Source organism: Rhinolophus sinicus, linkage group LG03 (assembly GCF_036562045.2).
Source record: "Rhinolophus sinicus isolate RSC01 linkage group LG03, ASM3656204v1, whole genome shotgun sequence".
In the NCBI taxonomy this organism is placed as follows: domain Eukaryota; kingdom Metazoa; phylum Chordata; class Mammalia; order Chiroptera; family Rhinolophidae; genus Rhinolophus; species Rhinolophus sinicus.
In genome coordinates, this window is record NC_133753.1 from 54589265 (window position 1) to 54608769 (window position 19505).

Consider the following 19505-nt stretch of genomic DNA (forward strand, 5'->3'; position numbering starts at 1 on the left):
CCCCATCTCTGCGTTCGTCTTCACATGGCTCTCTCCCTGTGTGTGTCTTTCTCCACGTATCCCTGTCTGATACGGACACCAGTCATACTGGATTAGGGGCTACCCTAATCCAGTATGACCTCATCTTTGTTTAATTGATTATATCTACAATGGCCCTATTTCCAAATAAGGTCACATTCTGAGGTACTGAGGGTTAGGACTTCAACAAATAAATTTTGAAGTGGGATCAATTCAACCTGTAACAGACGGACAAATGGTAGATTTTGTTCTACTTGTTAATTTGTTACTGACGGAGTGGTATCTTCAGCTCTGCTGCTTAATTCCCTTAATAGGTGGAATCTATTGTAAATTTTGAATAATAAAATGAAGGATTATAAACGACAAGGATTCTACTTACTGTACTACTGTTTACCCAGCAGGATTTACACAGATTTTACGATTAAAAAAGTCTGACAATAATAGCAGCTAACATTTATTGAATGCTTAGTATTTAAAGAATTCTATGAAGTACCCAACTTAACTCATATCAACCCTATTACATTAATATTATTATTTATTTACATTTTATTGATGAGGAATCCAATATGCATAGAGTAGAAGAGTTGACATACCAATCCAGGCTGATTAACTGTAGGGCTTCACCACTTGGTACATAGTTTCTCCTTAGTCTTATTACAGCCTGGTAAATTAGATATTATTCCCATTTCATGGATAAGTAAAATAAAGTTTAAAGTAACAAGGGACTTGCTGGGTCACAAAACCAGCAAGTGTATAAGATTTAATGTTATCTCCTTGAGGAAATCCTTCCCATGTTTGATTTCAAACTCCACTTGAGTTTCCTCCCCAAACATTTTTGCATCTACCTTACATGGCACTGACCACATCTTTGGTGACTCAGGATGTGCCTGTCGCCTTAGACACCAGTGAGTTCCTTGAGGTTTGTGACTGTCATTGTCTTTCTTGTCTATATTCCCGGAACGTGCATAGTCTCTGGCACATAGTAAATACTCAGTAAATATTTGTTAATAAGATGTCTGTAAGTAAAAGCAAAGGGGCCAAGGAAAAGGGAGACTAGTTGAAGATACAAGAAATAAAGGTTAATAAAGGGAGGAGTAACTGAGATGACAGAAGATGCAATTTGGGGTGAAGATAAAAATGTTATTATAGGAGATTAGTATGGATAGGTTAGGAAAATAAGCTAAAAGTAACGAAAAGTTACAAATAGTGAAGTGATAAAAGAAAGCTCACTCATGTCTAATCTAAGTGCTTGATTTTCTTGGTTAATTGGAAGGAGGAATCATCAACTAAGAGTGTTTGAGTGAGAGGAATTTCCAGGGTTGGGGTGAGGTTTTGAAAAGGTAGAGGAAAGGAATTCACTATGGGAATGTATTAGAGACATGTTTCTCAATATGGTTTTAGGTAGTACACAGCAAACGTTTATCGCAAGTAACATAAGTACTTATACAAGTATTTATTTTAATTTGTGTATTGAAAAAGAATCTAACCAGTACATCATACTCTTAGTTTTATGGATATTAATGATTAAAATAATTCTACAGGAAATTCTTATATAACTTAATTTATTTTTAAATAAGTTAATATTTAAAATAAAGTGAATTAATCTAAAGTAATATATTAGGCAAACAGTTTTACAGATTGTACTTAGATATGGCAAAAAAATGACTCAAGATTGGAAATAGGTTTACATAATTGAGATAAAAAAACTTATTTTATCTAATAGCAGGGATACTTAGTTAAAACTAATCATCAAATGATTGAATTGTAAATACTTTGAGGTCTAGAACTGTGTTTTTCTGTTTGTTGGTTTTTTTTGTGTGTGTTCTTGGCAGCTCAACCCATCTTGTTCAATACTTTTGGCTTTCAATAAATATTTGTTGGATTTATTTAAGAATGGACTAGAATAGTGGTATTTTTAATCATGTTAAATACCTTTAAGTATAAAAAACATTTTGTAAAACTCAGGGTTTAATGTAGAATAAACTAAAAGAAAACATTCCACTTCTTAAAGCCTACAACTAAAGTTTTAGACAAATGGATTGGAGATCCATGAAGTTGTTCACCGGTTGAATATAAAGTGAAGGAGCCACCCATAAAGAAATGCATTGTCCTCATATTTCTTTTTCACCCTAATGTTCTCTCTTTGACAATGTCTGTAAATGGAACACACTTGACATTAATTTGGCTGTGTGATTTCAGTTGCACTACACCTAATGAGCAAGGAGGTGAAATATGAAGGTAATACAGTACATTGTGAAAATCTCCGACTCATAAGGCTGGGAAAGCTGAGAACTGTGATGGAAACCTCATCTGCATACTGCTAGGGAGGTGATTCCATGGCTGTTTTGTTTTATACATGTTCCAGATCACAGGGGTTTGGAGTTCAGAGCTTAATTTGCATATCTGTTTAAATTCTTCCCTTGATTTCTGGGTTATTTTACCTACCAGGATATTCCCTAGCTAAAACACATCAGAGATTCTTAAGGATCAGTTACTCATTCAATATTGGCTAAGGGTTAAATCTGAAATAGTCATGCTCCACTGAGTAGACCCGGTGGAATTTTATGTGTAATTCAAATATGCCTTGGGCAATCTTTGACTTTATTAAAACTTTCTTTTTTCTTTTCTTCTTCCTTCTTTTTTTTTTTTTTTTTTTTTGCCTTTTCTAAGGAGTGATCTGATTACAACCTGTTGATAAAATAAGACCTTTGGCTTCAGGCATTTGCAAACATACAGGTTTTTGGGGGACTAGGCTTCCTTGGGCTGAGACCACACCCAGCTGTGCATGGACTCCTGAGGTGCTTGCGTCATATTCCCTTGTGGTTAAAGTAGCTCTCACTGTGACCTACCCAGACACCCAGATACTTTAGCTTACAATTTATTCTCCCTCTTTGCCTGCTCCTAATTTTTTGCCACTTAGACTAGCTAGATCTGTGAAATCTGCCAAACTCTGATTGCTAATCTCTCTATTTGTTTTTTCAACATTACTAAGGTATAATTTACATACAATAAACTGTACCTATTTAAAGTATACAGTTTGATGGATTTTAACCCCCCAGGCTCTTGTAACCTAAGCTCTAAATTTAGAAACAAAACTCTCTCCGGGCTGTAGATGACCAAGTATCTTTTGTGAAGTAAAGAAACGCAAAGTAATTCACTTGTGTCCCTCACAGCATCCAGATTAGAGTTTTGAAGAAAGTAAGTGGGATTTCCACCTGGGAGATGGGATTCAGAGAGATCACAACACTCTAAATAGCAGATCTGAGATTCAAATCCAGATCTGCTTTCATTTCAAAGCTTGTATTGTTAACTGCTACACTATTTTTACTTGCCTCACAGTTGTTACTCTGTTCAGGAAGTTATCGTCATGCATGGTGACTGAGGTCTTCATTGTATTTTTTGGTTGGCCGTCCTCAGTCAAGGTGTTTGAGATTTGTCTGTCTTTTAGCCTAGTGAGGCAGACTCAGTGTCTGGGCGTGTCCCTGAAGAAAGCTGTTTATGACAAGGTAAACAATTCCAATGTCCAGTAGTCACCAGCCACAAAACCACATTTGCATCATACCCATTATTTTGTTAGCCTCTCTTAACTAAGAGAGATAAAAACAAATTGTTACAGGGAAGAAGATGAAGGTGAGAAGGAGGATGGGAACTATAATGGTGTGTTGTCTTTTCTTGCACTTGCCAGGTAGCTTATTTATGGAGAAAGGACTAGGAAGTGTTAGCCTCGTTTTGAAAGGCAATGGAGGCCACATTGGAGCCTGAATGCAGAAGAAGTTTTATTGTTGTTTCGCTTGACTTTTTATTTTATTATTTTATATGCTTTTTTTTTTTTTTTTTTTTTTAAGAACTACCAAAATAACAAAAAAAATTGCTTAGCTGATCACTAAAACTTTCTGGTGAGAAAGTCTGGGTCAACTTTGTCATGGTGCGTAGGGGGAATGTTCTGGATGTTCTGGGTCTCGCTCAGCCAATCTCTTCCTGGGTTACTTTGGACAAATAACCAACTCTCCTGGACCTTCATTCCCTCATATGTAGAAGGAGGAACCGGGTGATAGGGATCTCCAAGTCTCCTTTCGGCTGTCGCCTAGAGTTGCCAGTGGTCCTAGAATGTATATAGGATACCCAGTTCAATTTGGATTTCAGATAAACAATAAGTAAGTTTTTGTAAGATGTCCCATGCACTAGACAATAATTGTGTGAGTGTGTGTATATTCATGTCCTAGCTATTTCTTAGGACATACTTATACTAAGAAAAATATTTGTTCATCGGAAATTCAAATTTAACTGTACATTTTGTATTTTTATTTGCTAAATCTGGTAACAGTTAACAGCTCTCAGCATGATTACATCACCAGGAGGCATATTTCTTAGTTGCAAGTACGGTTTTCTCAATTGTAATTGTTTGTACTCTCTGCAGCTTTAAATGGTTTATGTTCCCAGACAAGTTTTCTTTAATTCAGTGTTTCCCATTCTTTTTCATTAAAACGTAAATATAGAAAATGACTATATTTGTACACATACTGAGGCTTTCAATGTCTCGCCCCCCTGATATCAACTATTCACAATCCAGTATGTGCTATGACATGGGGATGGAAAGCTCTAATTTATTTAATTTATATCATAGTCAACCATCCGTTATAGAAAGGAAGCACAGAAAACACTATTGTTAAAATCCTGTTGTCAATGAACATGAAAATAGTAAATATTCTGCAGATTTACTACAAGAATGGGCTGTTTTAATCTGTAAAGTGAGCTCATCTGATAAAGATCCTTATGTGGAATATCAAGCTGTCACTAGTACCTTAAAAATCAATATTAAAATGAGGAAAATCATAATGATTTCATGGAATATGGCTTTTTCCAGAAAAGGAAAATGTTCACACACTTCTTGTATTTTGAATGACCAAAAAGCATTTAAATAACAATGTACAAGTGACAGTCTGAAACCTCTCTTATTTAGAAACAAAATGTGGGAATTATAAAAAATGAATGTCTGACTTTATTAACCATAAAAGGTAGGGAGTCTAAGCATTATGGCACACGTGCTGTTTTGGTCTTCTTTGACATGTACCTAAATTTCAATCTATATTTAAATATGTTATATATAATGAAATAGCATGTTTAAATTTAATATTATGCCTTTCTTTTATAGTTAAGTATAAATTGAATTTGTCTTTATATAAAATTCAACTGTATCAAAATCTGCCTTGTCATATACACCTTAATATTTACTAGATGTAAAATAATGTTATTAAAATTATTTTTCATTAACTATTATTAAGAAATGACAAAATAATAAATATATATGTATTTTATTATATATATATATGTGTGTGTATATATATATATAAGAAAGGGGTTTTGAAAGACTATTATTGAAGAAGGGGACAAAAATCAAAAGGATATGAAAGTTGATGAAACACCAGCTCTTCTTATAAGTCACAGCATATTCTGATCTGTGTTCCCATAGCACTTACAAATGTCGAGAGTATTGTACTATGTTGTTGCATAGTATTAAAGCCACTGTGGGAAAATTGGTGGGATATATCTATCTATATATATATATATTATATACACACAACTATCATATACATATAATTATATAACTAGTGAGTAATTTATTTACATTGGCATTCCACCTATAGGCTATGAATTTATTGAAGTCCATCTTATCTTGAGAATCTATTGTGATATCTGGGTAAGTTGCAGTCAACAAATTGTGTAGAAATTATTTCAGAGTGGCTTATAAGTACAGTTTGTGCATGTGTGTGTTTACATTATTTCAATAGCTATAGTGATTTTATACATTACAAAATACAATTTCAAAATCTAAAGTGTCATACTTGGCACTATGACTTGGTACTATGACTAGATTCAAATGCGGGAAATTTATTTGACTTTTATAATATAGTCTGTAACTTTATCCCACCTATGGAAGTTTTTTTAATGTCCATTTTTACCCCCAATGGAAGTATTTTCTAAATTGCCTTTAAATAGACCAGATTTAGAAATCATTTAAGGGCTTATAAACATCTATTCATAGTCTTGTTTTAGACCTTCCAAAGTATTGTTCAGACACTCAAATTTAGGATACAACAATTATAAATTGAGGGCTGTGATAATCCCTTTCCAAAGATTGTACAACTCATCTAGACACATAATTACTTACAATGGGACATTATATTTCTGTCTGGTGCATAATTTACTTCTCCACATCAGAGTTTCCCTCTGACTTACAGACTCCACAATACATTGTTTTTTCTTCGAGATTTATTTTTGATTAGAGAGATTTCTGGGAAATTGTATGGGGTCTCAGAAGACGTGGATTTACTCTCCTATTGATAGCAAGACACAAAGTTTCTGGGGTTACTTTTTAAATTTTGCTGCAAAATAGAGAGGGAGGGAGGGAGAGGGAGAGAGAGAGAGACTGAAAAAAAGTGATTTCTGAGATGTATAACCTTTTAATCGGTACAATTCGCCGAGTGTCTCAGAATCTCCAAATTGGAAGTGATTTGAAGAGTTATCTAGACCACATTTCTCATCGTCAGCTTTCTTCTAACTGCAGGGGATTAGATTAATGACCCGCAAGGCCACTTCTTGCCCTACGTCTAGATTGTGGGAAAACTCCCATAATGTAAGTAATATATGCAGGGTATAATGATAGTATAATATGTATGTTATACCCATAGGCTTTTATGTACATTATTGAGTTTATTCCTCATAAGAATACAGAGATGTAGCCAACACAGGTGATGGTCTCCTTATTTTACAACATATTATCTTTATAATCTGGAAATAAAGATCATTAGTGCAATAGCAGTCCTAGAACCATATCCGAATTCCAGATCTGTTTTCACTACATTTACCATTCTGGATTGTTCAGGATGAACTCTGCTTAAGATCTGATTTCTTGTGGTTTTGGTCTTGGTGCTTTTTGTTTTCTAATTTGGATGTGTTAGGAATCCTATGATAATTAAGGGTTTTAATCTATGAAATGCTTTGACTTACTTGATTTTCTAAACTCCAAGTGCCTTGTCTTTTGTTAGGTTCTAAACATTTGCAAATATTTGCATGTGTGGCTGCTTTACTGGCCATGAGTCTTTAGACAATAATGTATACTTCCATTCATTTATTCATTCAGCAAATAGTTATTGAATGCCTGCCTGTCCTAAACCCTTTTCTGGGCCCTGAGAATGTAGCAATGGACACATCAGACAGAAGCCCCTGTCTTTGGAGGAGAAATTAAAATCTAATGAATTTGAAATGAATTTAATAGGAGTAAAAATAAACCAAAAGTATAATGGTGCAGAGGTTTGCTATGGGTAACCATTGCTATGGGTATGGGAGCTAAAATTAAAATAATAGTAATTTACTGAATACCACTCTGTGTTCTACATTACATGTGTGTTCTCATTTCACCCTCACAATACTCTGAGCTAGGTGTTGTTATTATTCCTGTGTTATGAGAAAACTGAAACTCAGAGGGATTAAGTGAGTCACATTTAATTGGAACCCGACTTCAAGTTCATACTCTTAATCAACTCCTTCCCTTTTATAATAGAACACAGAGCTTAAAAATAATAAAGAAAAGAGTTTATTCAACTCATGTTTATTATTTTCCTGTTCAAAGCACTGTCTTTCAGGCACTGTAAGGAATGTGATAATGATTAAGAAATGATTCCCATCTTTCACAAAGGATATAAAAGGAAGAAGCATCAAGATCAGTTTGATTAAAAGAACATTTATTAAACACCCACTATGGGCCGGGCGCTATATCAAGCAAGGCCCAGTCTCTATCTTCTGGGAATTGTATCATTTCATTAGGGAAACATCAGTGCAAGGCAGATAATTTTAAGGGTGGTAACAAGACCAGAATTATACAAAGTGGCCGGTTATTGGATAGACCAAATATTGCAATGATTCCAGTAAGAGAAGTTAATTTTCCAGAGTAATAGGGATATAGAGAACTCACCTCAGGAAGTATTTATCTTCAGGATAATGTTAGTTAGTTAATCATTACAGATATATTAACTCCCTGGCAAATATTCCCCAAATTTGATTCTGCCCCAGTTCTCCGTAACCACCTAGACAAATTGCCTTGACTGTAGTTTCCTAGGGAAAGTTAAAAAGGTGGCAGGTGAGTCCTTGGACGTAAGCCAAGTACGCCTTGCCTGTGGACAAAAATGCCCAGTTTCCTTTGGAGCAGTGTGACTGAGCACTGCTTTTTCTACCACTTCCTTAGTTCTGAGAAGCACAGGTGAGCCAAGCCAGGAGTGGAGGTCAAAATGCAAATTGTTTTTGAATGGTGATTTCTGTTGTAATGCCAGAGGCTATGGTGAAAAGTTAGGAGTGGTGTTTCCTAGTAGCAGAATGTTAAAGCACACCTATGTGGGTCCTTCTCACTACCAGCTTTGTGATCTTCACTTATATCCCGTTTGTCTGATATTCGTGGAATGAGCTGTTCCCCCAAAGCAAATGTTCTTGATCAATAAACCCCATCTATTTAACTCTTTGCCTTAGAAATTGCTAAAACAGCTATTTTCTGATTTTTTGCCTTCTTAAACAGAGTATGTTGGGCTTCTCATCATCTTTTATTCAACCAGTCAGTACCATGATGGGTAGCGGTTGTTCTGGGTTGAACTACCATCGAACCCTCAGAAGTTTGGGAGGTTTGGGCTGATTTTCCCTGACATTAACAGCCCTAAGACTGCCATATTTTTGTGGCTCTAATGACAGGTCTTGTGGGTTTTTTTGTTTTCTTTTTTTTAGTATATGTGCTGCCGAAGCGAGCACGGGTTTTTTGTTTTCTTTTTCTAAGCTGTGACTCACTTTTTCCCAGTGCTTGCTTTAGTTGGGATGTTCCTTTTTTCTTTGCTTCTTGCTCCCTTCCTCTATAATCTGCTGATTTGAATACAAGTGGGCTGTTACATGAGCTGTCATTTCACTTAGCAGAATTTATGTGGTCTGCCCTTTGTGTTTTCATATGTTAAGACTGTACCTGCTTAAAATGAATGGGATTATATCAAACTAAAAGAAACCATCGACAAAATAAAGAGGCAACCAACCGAATGGGAGAAAATTTTTGCAAATAACGCCTTTGATAAAGGGCTAATATCCAAAATATATAAGGAACTCATACAACTCAACAACAACAAAACAAACAATCCAATTGAAAAATGGGCAGAGGACCTGAATACACATTTTTCCAAAGAGGACATAAAAATGGTCAATAGCCATAGGAGAAAATGTTCAAGGTCACTAATTATCAGAGAAATGCAAATAAAACCACAATGAGATATCACCTCACACCAGTTAGAATGGCTATCATCAACAAGACAAAAGTAACAAGTGTTGGAGAGGCCGTGGAGAAAAAGGAACCCTCATACACTGTTGGTGGGAGTGCAGATTGGTGCAGCCACTGTGGAGGGCAGTGTGGAGGTTCCTCAAAAAATTAAGAATAGAATTACCATATAACCCAGCAATCCCTCTCCTGGGTATTTACCCAAAAAATAGGAAAACATTTATCCATAAAGATATATGTGCTCCGATGTTCATTGCAGCTTTATTTATTGTGGCCAAGACATGGAAACAACCAAAGTGTCCTTTGATAGATGATTGGAAGAAGATGTGGTATATATACACAATGGAATACTATTCTGCCATAAGAAAAGGTGAAATAGTACCATTTGTAACAACATGGATGGATCTTGAGATTATTATGCTAAGTGAAATAAGTCAGAGAGAAAAAGTCAAGAACCAAATGACTTCACTGATATGTGGATATAAAACTGAAAACAACAAAAGAACAAGACAAACAAATGAAGAAACAAAAATGCATAGACACAGACAATAGTTTAGTGGTTACCAGAGGGTAAGGGGGGAGGCGGGTGGTAGATGAGGGTAAAGGGGATCAAATATATGGTGATGGAAGGAGAACTGACTCTGGGTGGTAAACACAAAATGTGATGTATAGATGATGTATTACAGAATTGTACACCTGAAATCTATGTAACTTTACTAACAATTGTCACCCCAATAAACTTTAATTAAAAAAAAAAAGATTGTACCTGCTAATTCCCCAAGATTACACCCAATATAAAGGTTTTGTTAAAATGGTAAGTGTGTGTGTGTGTAAAGTTTTACTCCCCCATTTTTAATGGTCACAGGTGTATTTCTGTTTCATATTTCATGTTCATTCAGTCTAGTAATTTATATTTCTATAGAAAGTATTTATATTTCACTTAACCATTACAAATTGTTGACATACAGTTATTTATAATATTTCCATTTAAAATGTTTGGTTACGCTCATTTTCTCTTTATATTATTTTTTTGGAGTCTGTAATTTCTTCTATATCAAACTTGCCATGGATTTACTTATATTATTTGTTGTTTCAAAGAACTCGGTTTTGGTTCTGTAGCTTTAAAAATATATGTTAATGTATGCTCTTGTTTGTTTTGTTTGATTCTGCATTCTTTGGATTTACTCTGCTCTTTTATATAAGATTTTAATTTGGACATTTAGCTCATTATTTTCCATCTAAATATATGCAATGTAAGGCTATGATTTTCTTTCTAATGCAATACCTACATCTGGAAAGTTTTATTATACATAGTTTTCATTGTCTTTTGGTTAATAATAATCTAATCTTCATTATGTTTTCTTGGTAGTCCAAGGAACATTTAGAATGAATATTCTAAATGTTCCTTGGACTACCAAGAAACATATATATATATATATATATGTATATATATGTGTGTGTGTGTGTATATATATATATATATATATATGTATATGTATATGTATATATATATATATATGTATATATATAGTGTCCAAAAAATTGAAGAGATGTTATCTTAAAATGTGTATACTTTTTTTTTTTTTTTTGGTACCCTCTGTATATTTGAGTTTCTAAATATTTAAAGTGGGAACATTTCAAATGTGTGTTTGTGTGCATATGTGTTGGGGGAGATGGATTCAGATTTTTATCTGTTAAGGTCAGATAATGTCTGTATGACAGTAATCCTTTGGGATATGTTGAGAGTTTTCATGGTCTAACATGGTCAGTTTTATAAATGTCATATGCATAATTTAGTAGAATGTTTTAATTTAATACTTATAAATGCAATTATGCATGCAAGTATTTTATATCTTTATATCTTTATCTGCCTGATCTATTTATTACTGATTATGTACAATCTTCCTCTGTAATGGTAAGCTTATCGACTTTTCTTTGTAATTATGCAAGATTGCTTTTTATGTATTTTGAGGCTCTGCTATTGGGTACCTAGAGATTGGGGACTGTTAATCCCTTTCTGGTGAATGATGTACTTAATCATTATACTCATATAAACATTATATTGACCCTTTCCCCCCATTAATGCTTTTACCTTAAAGCCTAGTTGTCCAATATTACATCAGTTTTCTTTTATTACTATCTGCCTGGCAGATCCTGTCCATCCCTTTATTTTTCATCTGATCTGTGTTAATACTGTTGGAATTTTTTGTAAATAGTTATCCTAAGATATATTCTAATTGAGAATCCTTGTCTTTTAACTAGTGAGTTTAATTCATCTATTGTAAATTTTGGTATGTTTGAATATACCATTTGGTTTTGCATTTTCTATTTTCCATACTTTTTTGCTTTAATTATTTTTCTTCTATTGATTAATAACTTTTTTTTCCTTTTTTCTTTTTTTATTTTACCACCCTTCTGTTTGGAAGTTACACACTATTTTTTTTTAATAGTGTCTTGTCATGAGTTCTTACCTTAAGAATATTTAAAGTTAACCAGTATCTCTGCTCTCCTCTCATGCCTGCAAGAACATTAGAATAATTTAACACAGTTTCCACTTTTTCTAGAACTTTAATTTACCTTTTTAACCTCCCAATTAATTATACTCGAAATTATTAATATTATTTTACAGATAAGGCACATTTAGACTTACTTGTATGTTTACTGATTTATTTGCTTATCATTGCATCTTGTATTCCACTTTATTCCTTTTTTTTAATTTAATACATTTTTCATAAAGTACATCCTTTCATAATTATTTCAACACAGTCTGTAAATGTTGTATTCTCTCAGGCCTTCTTTGTTAGAAAATGTCTTTATATTGCCCTCACTTTGAGTGATAGCTAAGTATAAAAACTTAGGTTGGCATTTACCTCTCTTCACCGTTTTGCAGGTAATATTCCAGTAGCTTCTGGCCATTATTTTGCCAGAGAAATCTGCTTTGAGCATACATGCTATTCTTTTTTGAGGTCATTTCATTTCATTTATTTTATGCTTTGCATTTAATATACTATAGCTTCTCTAAGATGTGTTTTGGTGTCCATTATTTCTATTTTAAGCATCCCAATGCTTACTGGATTTTTGAATCTACGTTTTCATATCTTTGAAACATTCTGGAAAATGGTAGACCCATTAATTTTTAATATATTTTTAAAATAATCCCAGACTTATAGATGAGTAATAAGTATAGCACACAGAACTATTTTCATGAAAACTATTTGATAATAAGTTGCCCCATCTTTTAAGAATACTTAGTGCGTATAGAATAAGGATATTCTCCTATATAATCATGATAAACCCTTCAAAATTAGTAAATTAACATTAATATATTACTCCCATTCAATCCTTAGACTTCATTCAAATTTTGCCAGTTATTAAGTCTGTTATAGCAAAAGAAACCAGTCTAGAATTTTGTGTTACATTTAGTGTCATGTCTCTTGACATTAGTTGGAGCAATTTCTTAGTCTTTCTTTGACTTTCATGACCTTTTGACATTTGAAAATCACAAACCAGTTATTTTGTAGAGTCCTTCAATTTGTGTTTGTCATGATGAAATTCAAGTCATGCAGCTTTGGTAGCAATATCACAGAAGTGTTCTTCTCATTGTATCCTATCAGGTGGCCATTAATGTTTTTTTTTTTTTTTTTTTTTTTTTTTTTTTGGTGTTTACTTTCATCATTTGATTAAGGTGATGTCTGCCAGGCTTTTCGTCTGTAAAGTTACTCTTATTTTCACCCTTTGTAATTAGTAATTATCAGTATGAACTCATGATTTCCTGTGTTATTCAAGGAGTTACAATCTATTCCTACATTATTTATTTTGATGTTCAAATTGTCCATAATTTGGCCAGCGGGAGCTTCTATAAGTTGGCTTCTGTGCCCTTTTGCCCTGTTTGGTATGTTCCCCTCACTCTTTCAGTACTTCCTTGCTTTCTGCAACAATATGCTCCTGTATCATTGTGTGTTTCCCCTGCTTGGAGTCTGGAATCAACCAATTTCCCAAGAAACCCTGGTTCCTTTTAGTAGAGAATAACAATAACATTGAGAAGGTGCTAAATGAGTTCATTGCTATTGATGCGTTGCTGCTCCTAGACCCTCAGAAAACAGAGATAAAAAGTGTGTGTGCGCGTGTGTGTGTTTGTGTATTCACATCTCACATCTACATTTATTTCACGCTGACACTCTTGATTCCATTTCAGCGTCACAGAGACCATTCTAGTTTTCTTCCTTTCTTTGTTTCGGACAGTGAGAAACCTGGTTCCCGTTATCCTACTAATATATTAATTATTTGACCAATTACTCTGTAAAACTGCTGCTATGTCCTCTGCATGGATGCCCTCCTCATCATTCTATGGCTTCATCATCCCATGTGGAGCTGTCCACTGCCCCCACGTGGGAACACCATGCTCAACCCTCTGTATTCCTTTTCTGTCTGGTTACACATTTGGGCAGTAGCCCTCCTCACCCCACCAGGACGTTCTGAACGTCCTCCAGTGCTCATGTCTCCCTATCCTCCTGGGCTCTAGCAGTCTTTGCCAGGCAGTTCGTATAAATGGATGTCCCCCTCACTCTGCCCAGCTTCCGAACCTCCTGTGCCAGTACTTCCTTACCCAGCATGAACCCCATCTTCCCCCTGCTTGGGCTCTAGTACTCCACATTGGGTCTCCCTTTCATATGAATACCCTTCTCACCCTGCACAGGCTTTGATCCCCACACCAGGGCCACTTCCTTCAACATCCCCACCCCTCTTAGCCTCATGACACCCCATGTTGAGGCACCTCATTGTGTGAACTCCTCCCTTACCTTGCTCAGGCTCCAACACCCGGTACAAAAGAGCCTTGTGCACACTATCCGTCTTCACACTGCTTGGCCTCTGAAACTCATGCCAGGCTTGCCCCGTGTTTGGACTCCCTCCCCGGGTTCTGGCGCCGTGAACACCCTCCTCATTCTGCTTGAGCTCTCTCCACCTGATGGTTTTATGACTGAATTCCCCAGGAAGGGAAACGGTTCTACTTTTTTCTGAGCTTATTTGAGAAAATTGTTAGGGGTTTTAATTCTATTATCTATACCTCTTAATATCTCTGACTAATCTTAATCTCTTATTTTTTTAATTAACATTTTCTATTTATTTACCACTTCTTGCTGTATTCTGTGTATTTTCTTGAGAATTATATTTAAGTTTGTTACTTCTCCCTTCACTTGAGTCTATTCTGATTTTTCCTCTTAATTTACATTTGTTTTATTTTGATAATTATATTTTATTTCTAGAAGTAGAATTTTTTTCTTTTAAAATACCACCTGTTTATTTTTTTATAGGCTGTCTTTTTTCTTAGAGCTTTAAATGTCTTCTATTGTCTCTTTAATAGTTTATAATAATTTCATGTATGTGTTCTTTTTCAATACGTTTTTAGATTGTTCTCTTATCATTGTTCCTGGGGTATGGATTCCTTTGTTTGCTCATGGTTTATTATCTTTTTCATTGTTTTGTAATTTTTTATTGTGAGCTTATTTGTTGCTGGAGTTGTTTCTATAGAAATTCCGTGCGGTCTTAGTTGTAGAAGTATCTTCTACAATGCTTAAAAAAAAAAACAGCTTTATTAAAGTATAACTAACATGTAACACACACACACACACACACACACACACACACTGAAAATGTGCAGTTTGATAAGTTTTGACATATGTATGCACTAATGAAACCATCACCACAATTAAAATAATGAACTTGTCTACCGTCCTCAAACGTTTCATTCCCCTTTAAAATCTTACTGTTCACAGGCAACCACTGACTTGCTTCTGTTATTATAGATTAACTTGGATTTTCTAGAATTTTAGACAAATGGGATCATACAATATATATTCTATTTAGTTTTTTTCACTTAATATAATTATTTTCAGATTCATCCATGTTGGGTGAACCAACAGTTTATTCCTTTTTACTGCTGTATTGTATCCCATGTGTGGCTATACCACAATTTATTTACCCATTCACTTATTGGTGGACATTTGAGTTGTTTCCAATTTTGGGGTATTACAAATAAAATGGCACACATAAAATGGTAGAATTCTTTGTGTAAACATATGCTCTCTTTTTGCTTGGGTAGGCCTAGGAATGGATTAACTGTGTCATGTTGTAAGCATATGTTTGATTCTTTAAGAAACTGTCAGATTAAAATTATTTTCCATTGTACATTTCCAACAGTAATGTATGAGTTCCAATTGTTCGACATTCTTAACACTTGGCGTGATCCTTTTTTTGTTTGTTTGTTTGAGCTATTCTAAGAGGTGTGTAGTTTTTATAAAAGGCTTTCCAGTGGTATCACTGACCTAGGAACAACTATTTACATGGATTTCTTGACATGAAGATTCTGGCATTACATACAATGATATTTTTCACTCCAATCCTGTTTTGTGCTTTATCTTTGGCTTATTTTTCTTGGGAGATTTGCAAATAAGCTTTCTTATCTTCTTGAATAGTGTCGGAGTTTCTCTAGTTTCATTTCATTGAAAAAGGAAGGGCTTCCTCTCCTTATGTGGGATTAATACTTAAACTCTTAGCCAACAGAGCCGTGTAATGACTCAGCTCCAGTTTCAGATTCCTCTTAGATTTTAACTGCTTGGAATTTCCAAGGCTTATTTGCAAGCATGGTCACAAAGCAATGATTAAAACGAATCTTTAAAAAATATATAAAATGCATTATTTCTCTGTGTCTGCAGCACAAGAGGTCCAAGTTCAGATTACAGTGTTATTGAAACCAGAACTCTTTGGTTAGCTTAGTACTGTGATTAATATGAGGTGGGACAATTAAGTTCACGAACTCATCCTAGAAAAAATGCTACATACCTCATTGCAGAATATCACTATGGTCACCATCAAAGTACTCCCCTTGGGAAGCTATGCACTGATGCCAGTGCCTAGTCCACCCTTTAAAGCAATTTTGGAACTTTTTTTCTGGAAGAGCCATCAGAGCTGTTGTTGTACTACCCTTGATGTCCTGAATGTCATCAAAATGTCTTCCTTTCAATATTTCCTTTATCTTCAGGTAAAGAAAGAAGTCATTGGGGCCAGACCAGGTGAGTAGGGAGGGTGTTCCAATACAGTTATTTGTTTACTGGCTAAAAACTCTCTCACAGACAGTGCCGTGTGAGCTGGTGCATTGTGATGCAAGAGCCATGAATTGTTGGTGAAAAGTTCAGGTCATTTTTGTCTAACTTTTTCATGCAGCCTTTTCAGCACTTCCAACTAGTAAACTTGGTTAACTGTTTGTCCAGTTGGTACAAATTCATAATGAACAATCCCTCTGTTATCAAAAAAAGGTTAGCAACATCGTTGCAACATGTTCACAAACTAAATTGTCAGGCCTCATATGTATGGTCCTGATATTCTGAGTTGCAAAGCTGAGAGTATTTCCTATAGAAATCTTGTTTTCATGGTGCTTGGAGACTGCAGTAAGAATAGTACAGCTATATTACAGATTACATACACTTATATACTGGCCTAAGAATAAGCCATGGGGAACTAGTTACTGAATTCCAAACTGAACTACAAGTAAAATTTTTAAAGTAACCAGTATGTGGGTTAAGAACTGCCCACGAGTATGTTGAATTTGTGTTGATGGTATCAATGCTCGTGTGTGTGTGTGTGTGTGGGGGGGGGGTGTCTGTGTATAATTTAACATATAAATAATATGTACCATAAGTTTTAAAAATTTATATTGGTGCTCACCCTGTTTATGCTTTAGTACTAGAAGTTTTACAGGAGAAAACATTTTTATTTTCTTAACTTTCTCAAGCCAAATGTGGGTAGTAAGCTTGGTATCTTCCTCCTACCTTTTATCTTTGACACTTTTAATGTGATTGAACATTTACTACTAAGTTACAGGACACAATTTATTAATTTATTTTAAGGACTTAAAGCATTATGCATTCCCAAATTATTTGTATTTCTGAAAAGCATGCCTATTTGGGGAAACATTTGACTCAGTGTTTCACAAACTGTAATGCACATATCACTAGGTGATATTTCAGATCATTTTTGGTGGTACACAGGCCCTTGTAACTAACATATGAAGGTAGTAATTTCATGAAAATCATTGCTTAGGAAGATACTAAATACAAAAATGGGTCAAATAAAAATGATTAAAAATAGGATAGATGGAACGTGAATCTGACAGAAATCATGATAGTCATACATCAATCTTTGAAAACTAGGAAACACTGATTTTATGGAAAAGGTTTACATTTTAATAGCAAAGTTGAGATATCTGTTAGCTGAGGTGATATTTCTGAGGAGAGAGAGTCTGCAATGCTGTCTTTCAATGATAGTGTGTATCCAGACAGCCCTTCTCTTCTTGAGAGTCCCTGCTGGGCTGTGGAGAGCTCAGGGTCACACCCAGTCAGAGCTGCGTGTGGCGTGGGCAGTCTGCTCCTGTCCTTCTTTTCATCAGCATCAGTAATCAATGATGGAAGTAAAAGGCGTTCCTCTTTGACAGATTAACACTGGCTCCATGGTCATTTCAATGTCTAATGACTCCCGTCCCTAACTGGTGGGGAAGCTACCCATCCCCATAGCTCTGGGAGAACACCTCATTCACATTTGTATCGTTATAAATCCACTTGGTGATATGATCGGTTCCCTCAAATCTAAGGAGGATGACTGTACATTTCTTCCCTTCTCTGTGTTTGCAGGATTCTCTCACCATGAGGTCCTCCCTGCAGGTGGTGGCACTCTGGGGAAAGAAGGCCCCTTCCCACAGCATCACTGCCATCATGATCACTGATGACCAGCAAACAATTGTGACTGGGAGTCAGGAGGGTCAGCTCTGTCTCTGGAATCTATCACCTGAATTAAAGGTTAGTGGAAACTATTCATATTGGAACAGGCAACGCTCATAAAAATGAGCATAGCTTGCTTCTTCTGTCTACAGTGACGGTGGAAGGTTTGCATGATTGTCAGGCAGATACTTACTAAAGTCATAACTTGGTTTTTCTTCCGGATTTGGAGAAAAGTGAAGTATTATATGGTGGATCAAGATCATATCAGAAAATTCCATTATGAATATTGCTAATCTTAGCGACCAGCTAAGTATGATCACCCTTTAAGCTATGCTGAGTTTTACTATTTCATATCCTGAATTATATGTTTAAGTAACTGAACTACAGACATGTAAGTATAATTCTAAAAATTATGGCTCATTAATCTAAACAAAGGGCACCCTTGAAAACGACTATTAACTAAATGAGTAATATCTTAATTATCTGGGTGTTTCTGTCAGGTGGCCTTCTTGCTATTCTTTTAGTCTCTCCTTGCTTGTGATTTTTACAGATCACATCAAAAAGCTCTAAATCCAATTTGCTATTGTCGCTCTCCTACTTCAGAACCTGACCTCATCTAGGATTTGGCCCATTGATTAGCAATTAATTGTCCCTGTCCCAAGTCATAAACATTTAACATATTGGAATAGATATTTGCTTAGCTCTAGCAGCCTCTAGACCCAATTTGAACATTTAAACTAATGATGTACTTAAAGTATACTGCCCTCATTAAGTAGCCTTTTAAAAATCAAAGACTGTTTTTAGCCTTTAAAGTTTGTCACTTTAAAACCTAAATTAACAATTAATTGTAATTCTATTTTATAGTGTAATTAGTTAACATCTCCCAGCACTGAAGGACTGCCAAGAACTGCAAAGCAGGGCAGCTCAGCTCAATGTTCATGGACATTCCTGAAAGAGGGAACTGGTATTATTGCAACAGTTGAACTTTGAAAATGGTGGTCTTCACATTTATTATCTCTTGTAGTTTAAACTCAGACCCCTAAATGGCTTAAAAGGCCTTGCTACTCTTTTTAATGCTGAAGTGTAACACTTTCTGGCTGGAATAGTCTTCTAATATGTAGGTTGCTATAAACTTAAGAAATTTTGAATCCTAGCCTCTGTATCTTTTTATATATAGTTCTGGTATTTATTTAACATACATTTATTGAGTGGATATTATAAGTAAGGCAGTCTGCTAGGTACCTGAGTTCAAACATGAATGAGAAGACCTGATACTGGCCGCCCAAGAGACTGTAATAGAAGAAAGACAGAGGCTAATGCAGTGCAGTTATGTTATAACACAACGTATTGGAAGGAGAGAGTGGTCTGTACTGCATCTTCCCTGGGAGACATTATGCCTTGCTTTTCTTAGGAGG

At 35.1% G+C, this 19505-nt stretch overlaps 1 protein-coding gene across 1 annotated transcript in view; it reads left to right on the plus strand.

Annotated features, from left to right (window-relative positions):
- WDR72 (WD repeat domain 72) overlaps positions 1–19505 on the plus strand; it is a 120743-nt gene that overhangs the window by 10376 nt on the left and 90862 nt on the right. Inside the window, exon 2 of the mRNA XM_074327727.1 lies at positions 18004–18168. Within this exon, the coding sequence (XP_074183828.1) occupies positions 18016–18168 (153 nt within the window). The 5' untranslated portion in view covers positions 18004–18015. The remainder of the gene's footprint in view (positions 1–18003; positions 18169–19505) is intronic.